At 40.4% G+C, this 12,425-nt stretch overlaps 1 protein-coding gene across 1 annotated transcript; it reads right to left on the bottom strand.

The window, feature by feature from the left end:
* Positions 1-3,561: 3,561 nt before the first annotated feature.
* si:dkey-266f7.9 (uncharacterized protein LOC100006223 homolog) lies at positions 3,562-12,200 on the bottom strand. Its single transcript, XM_051671820.1, has 4 exons — positions 12,067-12,200; positions 11,383-11,464; positions 8,596-9,166; positions 3,562-4,148 (listed from the first exon to the last, which is right to left on the bottom strand). The coding sequence occupies exons 2-4, from the start codon at positions 11,436-11,438 to the stop codon at positions 3,876-3,878; spliced, it is 900 nt and encodes a 299-aa protein (XP_051527780.1). The 5' UTR covers positions 11,439-11,464; positions 12,067-12,200; the 3' UTR covers positions 3,562-3,875.
* Positions 12,201-12,425: the final 225 nt, after the last annotated feature.

The raw sequence follows: 12,425 nt of genomic DNA, 5'->3' as shown, positions 1-12,425 counted from the left end.
ACAAACAACATCATTCTACTGCTGTGCCAGAGATTTAATTTAAAAATGTGAACTTTTCCTTTAAATAGAGAGCTGTGTGACAGCAGTGCATGGACAACAAAACTCTTAGTGTAAGTGTAGGAAGAATCTGTTGGCAACATCTGAAACTTATGTAATGCTACCAAGAACAAACATTATGTTATACCTGGCATTAACTTAGCTTGGTGAAGACCATTCTTAAAGGGGTAGTTCACCCAAAAATAAAAATTCTGTCATAATTTACTCCAAACCTGTTGAACACAAAAGGAGATATTAGACAGAATGTTAGCCTCAGTCACCATTCACTTTCATTGCATCTTTTTTCTATACAATGAAAGTTAATGGTGACTAAAGGTGCAGTCACACATACCTTCTCACAGCAAAATTCTACAGGCAAAGATGGCATGGGAGGACATTGAGCACGTGTGAAACCAGCAAAAACATAATTGTCAAGCGGCTTTCTTTATTGCTGCACTTTATACTCATTGAGACTTTAGCTAAAAAGAAACTCATGGCTAAAATGATATCCTTGTCCATTGTGAATATTCAGTGTAGCTGTGCAGGAAGCATCGCCCACACAGAGGTCACTGCCAAACCAAGCGTCTTCCTATGGACCCTTTTCATACGTCCACGTTTGAGAAAAAATTGGATTGGATAAACGCATCTATGGCCGCTACTGAGGTGTATGTGTTTTCACAGTCCTTAAAAGTTTTGCCTGCATTTACGTTTGGAGACATTGACTGCATCGTCCATCAACGGTTAAATCTAGACTCAACAAAGGTTACAAGTTGTATTTCTAGGGTTATCTGCACGAATACAAGAGGTTGTGCGTTATATCAGCAGGCACATATTTATGTATTAAAGGAACAATCTACAAATCTGTAGCCATAAATTGTAAAAATGCAAAAAACAGGGCACAGTTAACAAATCTGTGAGTTGTACATGGTGAAACTAATATCTGATGGGGGATGATGCAGGATGTCAAGTAGAGAGAGTAGAGAGATACATGTCCCTCTCCATCCAACTTCTAACCCTGTCAAACACACACTCTTGTGTTGGTTGTGATGTGTATACATTTCAATGAATCTGTGACAGTACAGCTCAGATTTAAAAGCGTTTCAGAATTCCACCTGTGAGCGACTGCTGTAAGTCCTCATCTTGAAAATACTGTCCACATACAAAAGTGCTTCCTCGTTTAATAACAAAGTTATCTTCTTTGAGTTTAATTGCCTGAACCCACTGTTGGGCCTCATGTATTCAGATAGAAGACAAAGGCAGGCCTAACACAGTCGTAAACACCTAACTCAAGCCCCCACATTCCAAGTCATAAATTATATTGATAAAATTTGCGCCAAAATCAAACAAAGGGAGTCCAAAACAGACTACAAATCCCATGAAGCCTTGCTCACTAAAGGATCGAACTTTCAACTCCTATTGGATGAGGCACACAACAGAACGCACCTCAAACCATGACATCATCAGGAGTTGAAATACCTCTGAAATGCTTCCGGGATTTGCTTCCAGCAACTTTGTTTGCAGTGCGTAGACGCAGCTCATCGCTGCTCTCAGGTGCAACCTCATGGCACAAGGAAGTAACGTCCGACTTGAAACTGTGGCCATACAATCTCCATCTCGCTGGACGAGTTGAGATTACTCTGTGTTCAACCGAACACTCTAACGGATCTGAAGGAGACCGCCGAGCAATCCGCAACTTCATCCGTTTGCCTGCAGAAGTGAAGAGATTAAAGATTTCTCTTCTATCTTCAATCAAGTCGACATTTCTGAGTTCTCCGCCAGCCCGCCGAGAATCAACAGCCATGCCCGCCAACAGAGCGAGGAAACGGCCTCCCGTCATCACCCGAGCCTCAAGGAACCGGGTCAGAATTAAAGGACGGATGAACACACATTCTGTCTTCATGCGATTCAAGTAAGAGGTTTACGTCTGGGCAGAGATAGAATATTATAGTGTGTTATTCTTGTGTTTCAAGGTTTTGGCTTGTACAGTTTACGGACCGCCATGTCCGCTCATTATTAATACTCAGGGTATTAATTGTCACGAATTTGATTTGCTGTACCAACCAAATTGGACTGTTGTGCATTTTCGCCATCGCGGGTGAAACCGGCAAACTGAGTTATCCATTAAAAAGTCAAAGAACGCGGAACTTTTACGAGCCGTCCACCGCGTCTCTGAGTGATAAACTAACAGCTGCTTTCTCTTCCATGATCGCGAAATCGGCTTTAGGGCCGTCACTTAATTCTCTCTCTCTCTCTCGTACTAACCACACACACACACACACACACACACCTTATGTGTTATAGGATTATTTTTATTTCCATATCTAAACATATCACTGTTTAGTTTGTAGTTGTAAGTCGGAAGTTTATTGACTGCATTGTATTAATTATTAATTGATATTACTGCATAAATATACTTTGTTTATATTACAAAGAGAAGTGTTTTGGTTTGTTTTGCATACGCCTGTGTCATACTGATGGGATGTCAGTGCTCGGATTCAAGCCTTCATTCATTGTTTTTTTTCCCGAAAATCGATATTCTTCGGATGTCGATTTTCCTAAGAAAACAATCTAATATTGGTTATTAGTCCCTGATTTCAGGGTGGTGCCCCGTCAATGTTAATCCTTATTAATATTCTATTGATTTTTGATAATTGATAATTATCTTTGATGATTGTTGAATTTGAATGATCAATAAGCTAGTGTTAATTTTAATTAATGTTTCATCAATGTTAACAATTAATGATTATCTTTGATAATTGTTGATTTAAAGGATTAAAAAAGCTAATGTTGATTCTCGTCAATGTTCTGTTGATTTTATTAATTAATAATTATCTTTGATAATTATTAATTATTGCTAATAACCAAACTTGCTCCTAAACATAGCACACTACATTTACTGGAGCCCCATATGAGGTTTTAATGAGTTAGATTCAATTAATTAATTTAAATATGAATTAATAACTAAATAAATAATTATTAATTATTTCTGATAGTAACACTGATCTAAACAACCAGTAAAGCCCTACACCACCTAGCCCGTAAAAAGTTCAGCATCTTTTGGAAATTCGTGGAAACAAAAATTTCAGATGTTTTCTTTTAGAATTTGTGCAAATAGGAACATTGTAGTGGAACTGGTTATTGCTGTTCTTCCTGATTGCTGCTATAGTTTACCCAACTATGACAAATTCCGCTTCGCGCATGCGTAAGTGTGAAAAGTGTCCATTGGTCAACATGGTGATTTTGCCAAAGTACCCCAAACTTGAACTCCAACATGAAATCTGCGATAGGAAATTCTTCGCCACCGGAACTTGCATGGATTCCCATTGAGATTATTGTATTTCTCCCACAGAATGCTGTGAGAAGGTATGTGTGACCACGCCTTCAGGCTAACGTTCTTCCTAATATCTAATTTAGTGTTCCACACAAGAAGAAAGTCATACAAGAGAGAGGTGAGAGAATTTTCATTTTTCAGATTTGTTCCTTTAACACTTTTAAGGTGGACAGCATGTTCTGTTTTCAGTGCCATGATGCAGACATTTTAAAAAAGCACATCTGTCTAATTAAAGTCCTGATGGAGAGACTGGAGAGCATGTTTATTTCAAATTTTGTCATGACATGGTGTTATGACAGGAATTTGTCTAAGTGCTTTATTACACTAAGTGTCAGATATTCCAAAAATTGCCACCAAGCTCAAACATTTTCTGTCACAGTTATGGAAATTTCAATACCTGGGATTTGTGCCAATTAATATTTTTTAGATTATTTTGTATTTTTATACTATATTAGTATTTTGCCCAGTTTTAGTCATATTAGTTCTGACTTCCTGTCATTGTCTCTCTTTAATTGAAGCCAATAATTGTTTGCACTAACTTTGCACCAGGAAAATCCATTGTTACAATACCGAATCCCTTGTTTTGAAAAATGTAGCCTGTCAGATATTCATGTAGGCGTGGGTTTATGAGCTTGGCCAGGGCATTGGGGTGTGCCAGGATGCTGGCACCACTGCTGTAGGTTAGGAACATACGGCCTTTGTTACTAACTGCAGCTGCCTCCAGATGGTTGTAGACACTTCTCCATTTCTTCTCCACATCCTCTGACTGCAGAGAGGACACCTGGGGCGAGAATAAGTGAGGCTTTTATCAGTTCCATTTAATAATGTGGTAAGGGATCACAAACATTCTCTGATGGACTTTCAAAGACAGCTGACTATGAAGATTAATTGGACTCTGGAAGCTAAATATAAAGAGTCTCAAAAGTGTATTCTTAGGAACCCTGTCAAATGATTCAAATGACTGTTTTGTTATTTCAGATAACCCCTTTCCTGGATGTTTCTTTCAACAATTGGCATTGTTATGTCCCAGTAACACACACACACACACACACACACACACACACACACAGATATATATATATATTATATATATATTTGTGGGTGATTTCCAGCCATTTTGTCAAATTATTCAAAAAGTAGCAACATGAACAAAATCTTATATCACAATATGAATACTTTTAAATCACGATAACGATATGTATAATGATTTAGTCAAATTCTTTCTGGAAAATCAATAAAAATTGGTTTAAATTAAATACTCATATTTTAGTATCGGTATAAATGAGTGTGATTATTATATCTATCTATCTATCTATCTATCTATCTATCTATCTATCTATATATATATATATATATATATATATATATATATATATATATATATATTTTTTTTTTTTTTTTTTTGTGTGGGTGTGTATACTCATGTGTGACCACAGGAATGTTTGTTGAGGGTCAGGGCGGGGTTGGGGATTGGGAGGGGTAATAGTGGGGGTTAAATGTTGATTCTATGTATATATTTTGCTTTTCTGTATGAATCAATAAAAAATGTTAATCACAAAATAATCATATTTTAAAGGCAATTTTTTGGGAGAATCCAGTCAATTAATTAAATAATTCATGAATCGATATTATAATTCGAACATAATTTTTGTAAGAGTGATGATGTATAGTTTAAAACCCCTTTATTTTGGTACATAACACATTTAGTTTGAGATGTTTGACTTTCTCCATAGCACTTTCTCCAAAAATGTTTTGTGGTCTGCAGCATGTTATCGAATGAAGCCGGGTAGTGCGAGTGATCTAGCTCTGCGCTCTCCTGTTTCAGGAGCACAGATATCGGGAAGCCTGCTGGACTCGCATACAATTGCATACTCCAGATATAGCACTCGCAACACGGTCATGTGAAACATGTAACGAGTATTTGCTGAGATGAGACAGGAGACACTGGATCTAAGTGCAGGCTTTTAATGAAGATGATGATAGTAATACAAATATACGTGAACTCATGAAACAACAAACAAGAACTGTACTCGTGTAGCAACAAACAAGAACTGACAAAGAGGGAACAAAACTAGAGGGTATTTATACAAGCAGGTGTAAATGAGGGAATGTAGAACAGGTGAGGATGATGGGGAACAGATGGCTGTGATGAGGGCAGTGCACCGTGGGAAATGTAGTTCATGGAAAACAGAGGGCAGAAGACAAAAACTATATCAAAATAAGAGTCCTTGGAAACATAATGGTGACACACTGTGATCAGGATGTTCAGGAGTAATTGGTGGATGATCAGGAGGGTGGGGAGGAGTCTGGGGATGAACAGGAGGCCTGGGAAGCGGCCACAGGGCAGGGGTAGGATCGGAAGGCCTAGGAGGCAGCCACAGAGCAGGGATAGGATCGGGAGGTCTGGGAGGCGGCCACAGAGCAGGGACAGGGCCAGGAGGACTGGGAGGAGGCCACAGAACAGGGACAGGGTCAGGCGGCCTGGCTGCAGGAGGTGGAGACTTAGAAGGCAGATCCAGAGGCAGAGCAGCAGGAGTGGGGACTTGAGATCCCGATGGCAGGGCTGGAGATAGGTCCGGAGATGGGGCGGCCAGAGCTGTTGGAGGAGGAGTCTCAGGGGGTGAGGGCGGAGCCAAGGGAGGCTCGACGAAGGTGGGCGGAGCCAAGGGAGGTTCGACGAAGGCGGGCGGGGCATGGAAGGTGGCGCCGTGAGAGACTTGAGGGGCAGAGCCATGGAAGGAGGAGACTTGAGTGGCTCGAGGGGCAGAACTGGGGATTCTAGTGCCCGGAGAGCAGCCTAAGGCTCGAAGGACCATGGTGGAGCCAGAGGCTCGGAGGACCAAGGCGGAGCTGGGGGATCGGAGGACTGAAGTGGAGTCGGTGGGACTGAGGACCAAGGCAGAGCTGTAGGGAGGGAGGTCTCTGGTGGAGCCGAAGGAACGTAGAGCCGAGGCGTAGCCGGAGGATCAGAGAGGCAAGGTGGAGCTGGAGGGATGAGGGACCCCGGTGACGGCGATAGGCTGATGGTCCACGGTGGAGATGAGGGGATGTAGAGCCGAGGTGATGATGAGGGATCGGAGGGCCAAGGCGGAGTCCAGGTCTCGGAGGGCCAAGGCAGAGTCGGAGGGTTGACAGATACCCTTGTCTGGGAAGTCACTGGGGCCGATCGTTGAGCCGGTGACTTGAGGGGAACCGGCTGATCAGAAGGAGGAGGAGGAGCTAATGTTCTGGGTGGAGGCAACGGAGGAGAAGGGGCCATCATGCTGGACGGAAAAGCGAGTCTATGATGCTGGATGGAACCAGCGGAGGGGGAAGGGTAAACAGAGTGGGCACATGGGCGGGAATTAACTCCATGCCTATTAGCACAGTGAGAGCTGACTCTGGGATGGACAAGGCTTCAGGCATCAGCTCTGGGATGGTCGAGGCTACAGGCATCGGCTCTGGGATGGTCGAGGCTACAGGCATGGGTGCTGGCTCTTTAACCGTGGCAGGCGTGGGTGCTGGCTCATTGGCCGTGGCAGGCGTGCGCGCTGGTTTGTTGGCCGTGGCAGTCGTGGGCACTGGATCGTTGGCCCTGGCAGGTGTGGGCACTGGATCGTTGGCCATGGCAGGCTTGGACGAAGGAGCCGTGGAAGACTTGGACGAAGGGGCCATGGAAGACTTGGACGAAGGGGCCGTGGAAGGCTTGGAGCAAGGAGCCGTGGTAGACTTGGAGCAAGGGGTCATGGAATCTTGGAGCAAGGGGTCGTGGAAGGCTTGGAGCAAGGGGCCGTGGAAGGCTGTGGGGCATTTACTGTGGGAGGTGATCCAATGTCTTCATCCGCCTTACCTACAGTGAAAGGGGAGTCACAAAGTTGCAGAGCCACCTCCACGTAGTCTCACAATGTCCAGTGAGGATCCGCCGGAGGCATCTGTGCCTGTAGTGCACTATTTAGACTGACCCTGAAGAAAATCACCAGAGCACGGCCATCATAGTGCACCACGTTAGCCAGTTCTAAAAACTCACAGATGTGATCCTCAACTGGATGGTCCCCTAGCTTGAAAGAAGAATTCTGACAGCCGCTAGATCCATGTAGGTCAGTTCTTCTGTAGCGAGTAGTTGCTGAGATGAGACAGGAGATACTGGATCTAAGTGCAGTCTTTCAATGAAGATGATGATGATAGTAATACAAATAAACGTGAACTCAGGACACAACAAACAAGAACTGAACTCATGTAGCAACAAACAAGAACAGACAAAGAAGGAACAAAACTTGAGGATATTTATACAAGCAGGAGTAAATGAGGGTATGGAGAACAGGTGAGGATGATGGGGAACAGATGGCTGTGATGAGGGCAGTGCACCGTGGGAAATTAAGTTCATGGAAAACAGAGGGCAGAAGACAAAAACTATATCAAAATAAGAGTCCTTGGAAACATAACGATGACACACTGTGACAAAACACAGATGCGTGTCAGATGAGAAGCATATTTAGAAGTTATGAAGTGCTGAACTCAACATGAATCTTACTGAATTTGCTGAAATTTTAAATCCTGGAAAAACCATGTTATGTATCTTCAATTCTCTCAGTCTCACATGAAGCCTTGCCCACTGATAGACACGCACTCGCCATGCACATGGATATTTACATATCGCAAAATAAACAATATAGCAAAATCTCTAGCAATTGACACTTTATATCATCACCACAATATATATTGTCATATCGTCCAGCCCTAGCAAATAGTGTGAAAAAATTATTTAATTGTGAGTGTATTTAGGTTACATGAAATGTTAGCTGTGAAATTAGTCTTAACAAGGCAAATTTGTCATTTTTAACACTGTTTTAAATGTAAGTTTCACCTTAGAATGTTATTACATTAAATACATAATGTGAGATTTGGTTATGTTTGCATGTTGTCCCGTAATAGCTGAAACATGATGTATTTTGGCCAAAATGAAGACATCCCATACAGGATGACTATTGTCCCATATTTAAGCAGTGCGAAGTGGGCAGCCATGGTGGGAATGACATTTATTTTTCCAGAAAAATGACGGTTTTGAAAAAAATAACAAAATTCTCATGTAATGCATGTACTGTATATCCAATTATGGACATTGTTAGTAGAAAATGTGAAAACTGTTTTTTTCCAAAAGTGTTTTAAGTCCACAGGGCCAAAAGTTACCAGATTTCATAAATCCATCAGAACCTGAAGTACAGAAGACTTTCTTGAATATCTGTCCTTACCTGCCAGTCATCTGCAATGTCCAACGAGTTGTAGCGCATTCCCAGCTCAGGGCCTGTAAAGTCTTGCAGCACAATCAACTTTCCTCGTGCCTCTCCCATAGTGGGCATCTCACGGCTGTGCCACAGCAGGTCCCAATGTGCATACTCGTTAATGTAGCGCACTACTGCCCCATAGATATCGTTTGTGTCACTCAACTCTTCCTTAAGTCTCATCAACACCGTTTCAGTAGGATAATCCTTTAGGAAAGCCACAACGTCCATCAATACATCCCCAAAATGAGCATACTGATACGAGATTCCGTGGTGGATGGTCAACTTGCCTCTCACATGACGGACACGAATATCCAGAAAGCGAATTCCAGCATGCAGTTGTAGGGCGAGGTACCAGGAGTTACACTCAGCCAGTGTGCCACCGTACAGAGCCATGGTGTTGTGGGTGCCAGGCATTGTCACGTCTGACAGAGAGTAGATGTCAGGGATGGTGGCCATCCAAGATGGGTTTAGGATCTCAGGAGTGGAGGTGTCATCATAGTCAGGGGTCTGGATTGCCCCATGTCCCGGGCAGGCCACACTATGGGGGGAATTCACTAAGTATGAATTGTGAAATTATTTGCATGCACTTTCTGAGTTTTCTCAGATTTTCTAAGGGGATTGTTCACCCAAAAATTTTAATTCTTTTAACACCCTTATGCCATCCCAGATGTGTGTGACTTTCTTTCTTCTGTTCAACACAAACAAAGATTTTTAGAAGAATATCTCAGCTCTGTAGGTCCATACAATGCAAGTGAATTTTGATCAGGCCTTTGAAGCTCCAAAAGGAAGAAAAGTCAGCATAAAAGTAATCCATACGACTCCAGTGGTTTAATCAATGTCTTCTTAAGCGATCCAGTTGGTTTTGAGTGAACTCCTTTTTCACTGTACATCTTGCCATTACAGTCTCTAGGCACGACCATGATTTCAAGCTCGATTACACTTCCAAGTGCTTGACGCAGGCATGCAGCGCTAGATGCCGCTATAAGAAGTGTAATCAAACTTGAAATCATGATCGCCAAGGAGACTGCTGTCACGATGCACAGTGAAAAAGGAGTTACATTTTGATCTGCTCTCACCCAAAACCAATTGGATCGCTAAAGAAGACATTGATTAAACCACTGGAGTCTGATGGATTATGTTTATGCTGACTTTGCCTGCTTTTTAGAGCTTCAAAGGCCTGATCACCATTCACTTGCATTGTATGGACCTGTAGAGCTAAGATATTCTTCTAAAAATCTTCGATTGTGTTCTGCAGAAGAAAGTCATACACATCTTAGATGGCATGAGGGTGAGTAAATAATATGAAAATTTTCATTTTTGGGTGAACTAACACTTTAAGGAATAATGCAAATCAGGTAACTGCGCAAACATGTCAAAAAATTTTTTGCTGAACACAATTTGCATGGCGCAAATTCCAGATCTTGCAAGTCAGTAATATTTCAATATTTTCGTCAGGCAAATAGCACTGTCTTTTTTGACTTAACGGCAATGTATACTTCGGTTTACCATGTGTGCGATGCAAATTTCATCATCAACACATTACGCGTGTACTGTTTGGTAGAAGTCCACTGGTATTGGATTTTGCAGATACCGATAACTAAGGTGGTGGAAAAAGCCAGTAACCGATTAATTGGCCGATAGTTTTTAAAATGCATTTATTGAATGTGTTTTCTTTCTAATAAAATGTTCTTAAACTTTCCTTACTGTGAAGTGTAAGGAAAGTCCAAATGTAATAAAATCTCAGATGCATTTTATTGTGCAACCAAAATTAAGATTTAGGACATAACGTTGGACTTTTAAACATAAACAAGACAGAAATACAACAGGGACTCTTATTTTTAAATGTTTTCACTCCAGCTGTGCACACAAACAGATGGGAAACGTAATATGCACTTTTACTATAATCTACTATGAGGTATTGCAATATAAACACTTTAAAGTAAACAATGACTTTTAACAAATAAGCATTAATTCTCAACAGGTGAAAATAAGCTATCGCTTGTCATAAATGTTCAATAATCCGGTATTATTCAAACTGATTTATTTCCCTTTTCTCTATGGACACTGTCTATCAAAATCAAAATGGTTATATAAATAAACATTAAATAATGTCCATGCTTCGTGTGTCTCTTTTCTATAAAGTCATCTCGTATTTACAGTATAATCATGCATTGAACAGTGACAAGAGCTCCGTTACAAAGCACTACATATAAGCATTCACCAGATGAAGTTTTTGTATTTATAGCCTATATATTCATAAGATGAATGGGTTTTATATGCATTTAAAGTTTTACTATGCATGCCCTTGCTTCAGTTTAAACACTTGATGATTATCTAATCAAAATAATAAAATATGCATTAAAGTGAGGATATTAATAAGGATGCATATTGTCAATTACCAAACAGAGATCCGATTAGCATCAGACAAAGTATGGCTGTTCATGGAAAGCCTTATCTGTCCAGCAACAAGATACAAAAAGGTTACAGTGAAAACACTCAGGCACGCTTATCTATAATGGATGAATATAATGATATTAAATAATTGGTTAATTTATTCATGCTAACACCAGGCAAACAAAGAGAAATGGATACATTTGGTCAGTTTGAGATAAATGTTTTTAAAAAATGGATAACAGACTTTCTTCTCAGTAGAATGGATTTTCTTTTACTATAAATGAAATGAGAAAGAACTGCAATTTGTTATGTAATACACTGTGAAAGAGGTTGTACAATTATGGTTATTAGGAAGCTTACCCCAGCAAAATGCCCATTACCATTAGCTGCACAATGTGTCCTGTGATGCCTTCCATAATGAGCCCTTCAAATGGGTCCTTTACTGTAAAGATAATGATTATGATAATTAAATTATAATTCCAATGACAATGATAATACTTTTTTTGGTATGACATCATAAATATCAGACATTTGATAGTTATTTCATGGCTGTGTATTTTCAGGTAGTTGACACATAATGTGTCCATAGGCTTTCTTTTAATTAACATCAAGATTTCAAGTTTATATTTATATGACTGTAAAAGGAAAAGTGTATACAGTACGTTACACTGCTCACCACTTCAAGTTTTTCACCTTTTTATTCACTTTATTATTTTTTTTTTCACTAGTTAATTTTTAATTGCCCTGCAGTTTGTGATAAATGAATTTTTAAAAGTTCAAATATTCCATGTAGTTTCTCAATGACTTCATAAAAGCTGCATTCATAAGCATTATAAAAGAATTAGCAACATTCAGTTTAAAATAGTTTTAGATGAGTATAGCATGTCACACTTTAGGACGTGTCGACCCTTGTTTGCTGAATTATCTGCCATACAAAATGGCAAAATAAAAAGCCTTCAAACAAACTATGCTGGTACACACAATTTGATATGCAAATTAATATTAACCGCCACTGGAGAAGTGGCCTAGCACAAGATTTCCTACCTAGTTTATTGGGTTTGCCAGTAAAACTGAAGAGTGACTTCACACACAGAACCTACCAGGCAGAGTCAGGTTAGCCGTGAAGCCTGCTGCTGTTTTTGTGCCTTTTTTTTCTTTTTTCAGTAAGTACACAGATGTGGCTTGAACTTGTTGGAGGCACCAATACAAGCTGACCCTTTTGTTTGAGGGGTCATTGTACCTATTAGTAGTGTACAGTAAAAAGCTGACTCATTGAGAGGGGACAAATAGTCCAAACTGAACTCATTTGCCCCATGGACCACACCAAAATGTAGTTGTGTAATGTATTTATATTTATACAGTTGATTATTTATATGCATTTACATGAAATGCATTACTTGTAT

This window comes from Myxocyprinus asiaticus, chromosome 34 (genome assembly GCF_019703515.2).
Source record: "Myxocyprinus asiaticus isolate MX2 ecotype Aquarium Trade chromosome 34, UBuf_Myxa_2, whole genome shotgun sequence".
Taxonomy (NCBI): Eukaryota; Metazoa; Chordata; class Actinopteri; order Cypriniformes; family Catostomidae; genus Myxocyprinus; species Myxocyprinus asiaticus.
The sequence above is the reverse complement of the archived record's forward strand: the minus strand, read 5'-3'. Positions and strand labels throughout refer to the sequence as shown.

What these genes read in the sequence shown, in the direction of transcription:
- si:dkey-266f7.9 (XM_051671820.1), bottom strand. Translation starts at nt 11,438, where the DNA reads ATGGAAGGCATCACAGGACACATTGTGCAGCTAATGGTAATGGGCATT. An exon ending in GTAATGGGCATTTTGCTGGG is followed by an intron (nt 9,167 to 11,382) that starts GTAAGCTTCCTA and finishes TTCCCCCCATAG; the next exon opens with TGTGGCCTGCCCGGGACATG. An exon ending in ACATTGCAGATGACTGGCAG is followed by an intron (nt 4,149 to 8,595) that starts GTAAGGACAGAT and finishes TTCTCGCCCCAG; the next exon opens with GTGTCCTCTCTGCAGTCAGA.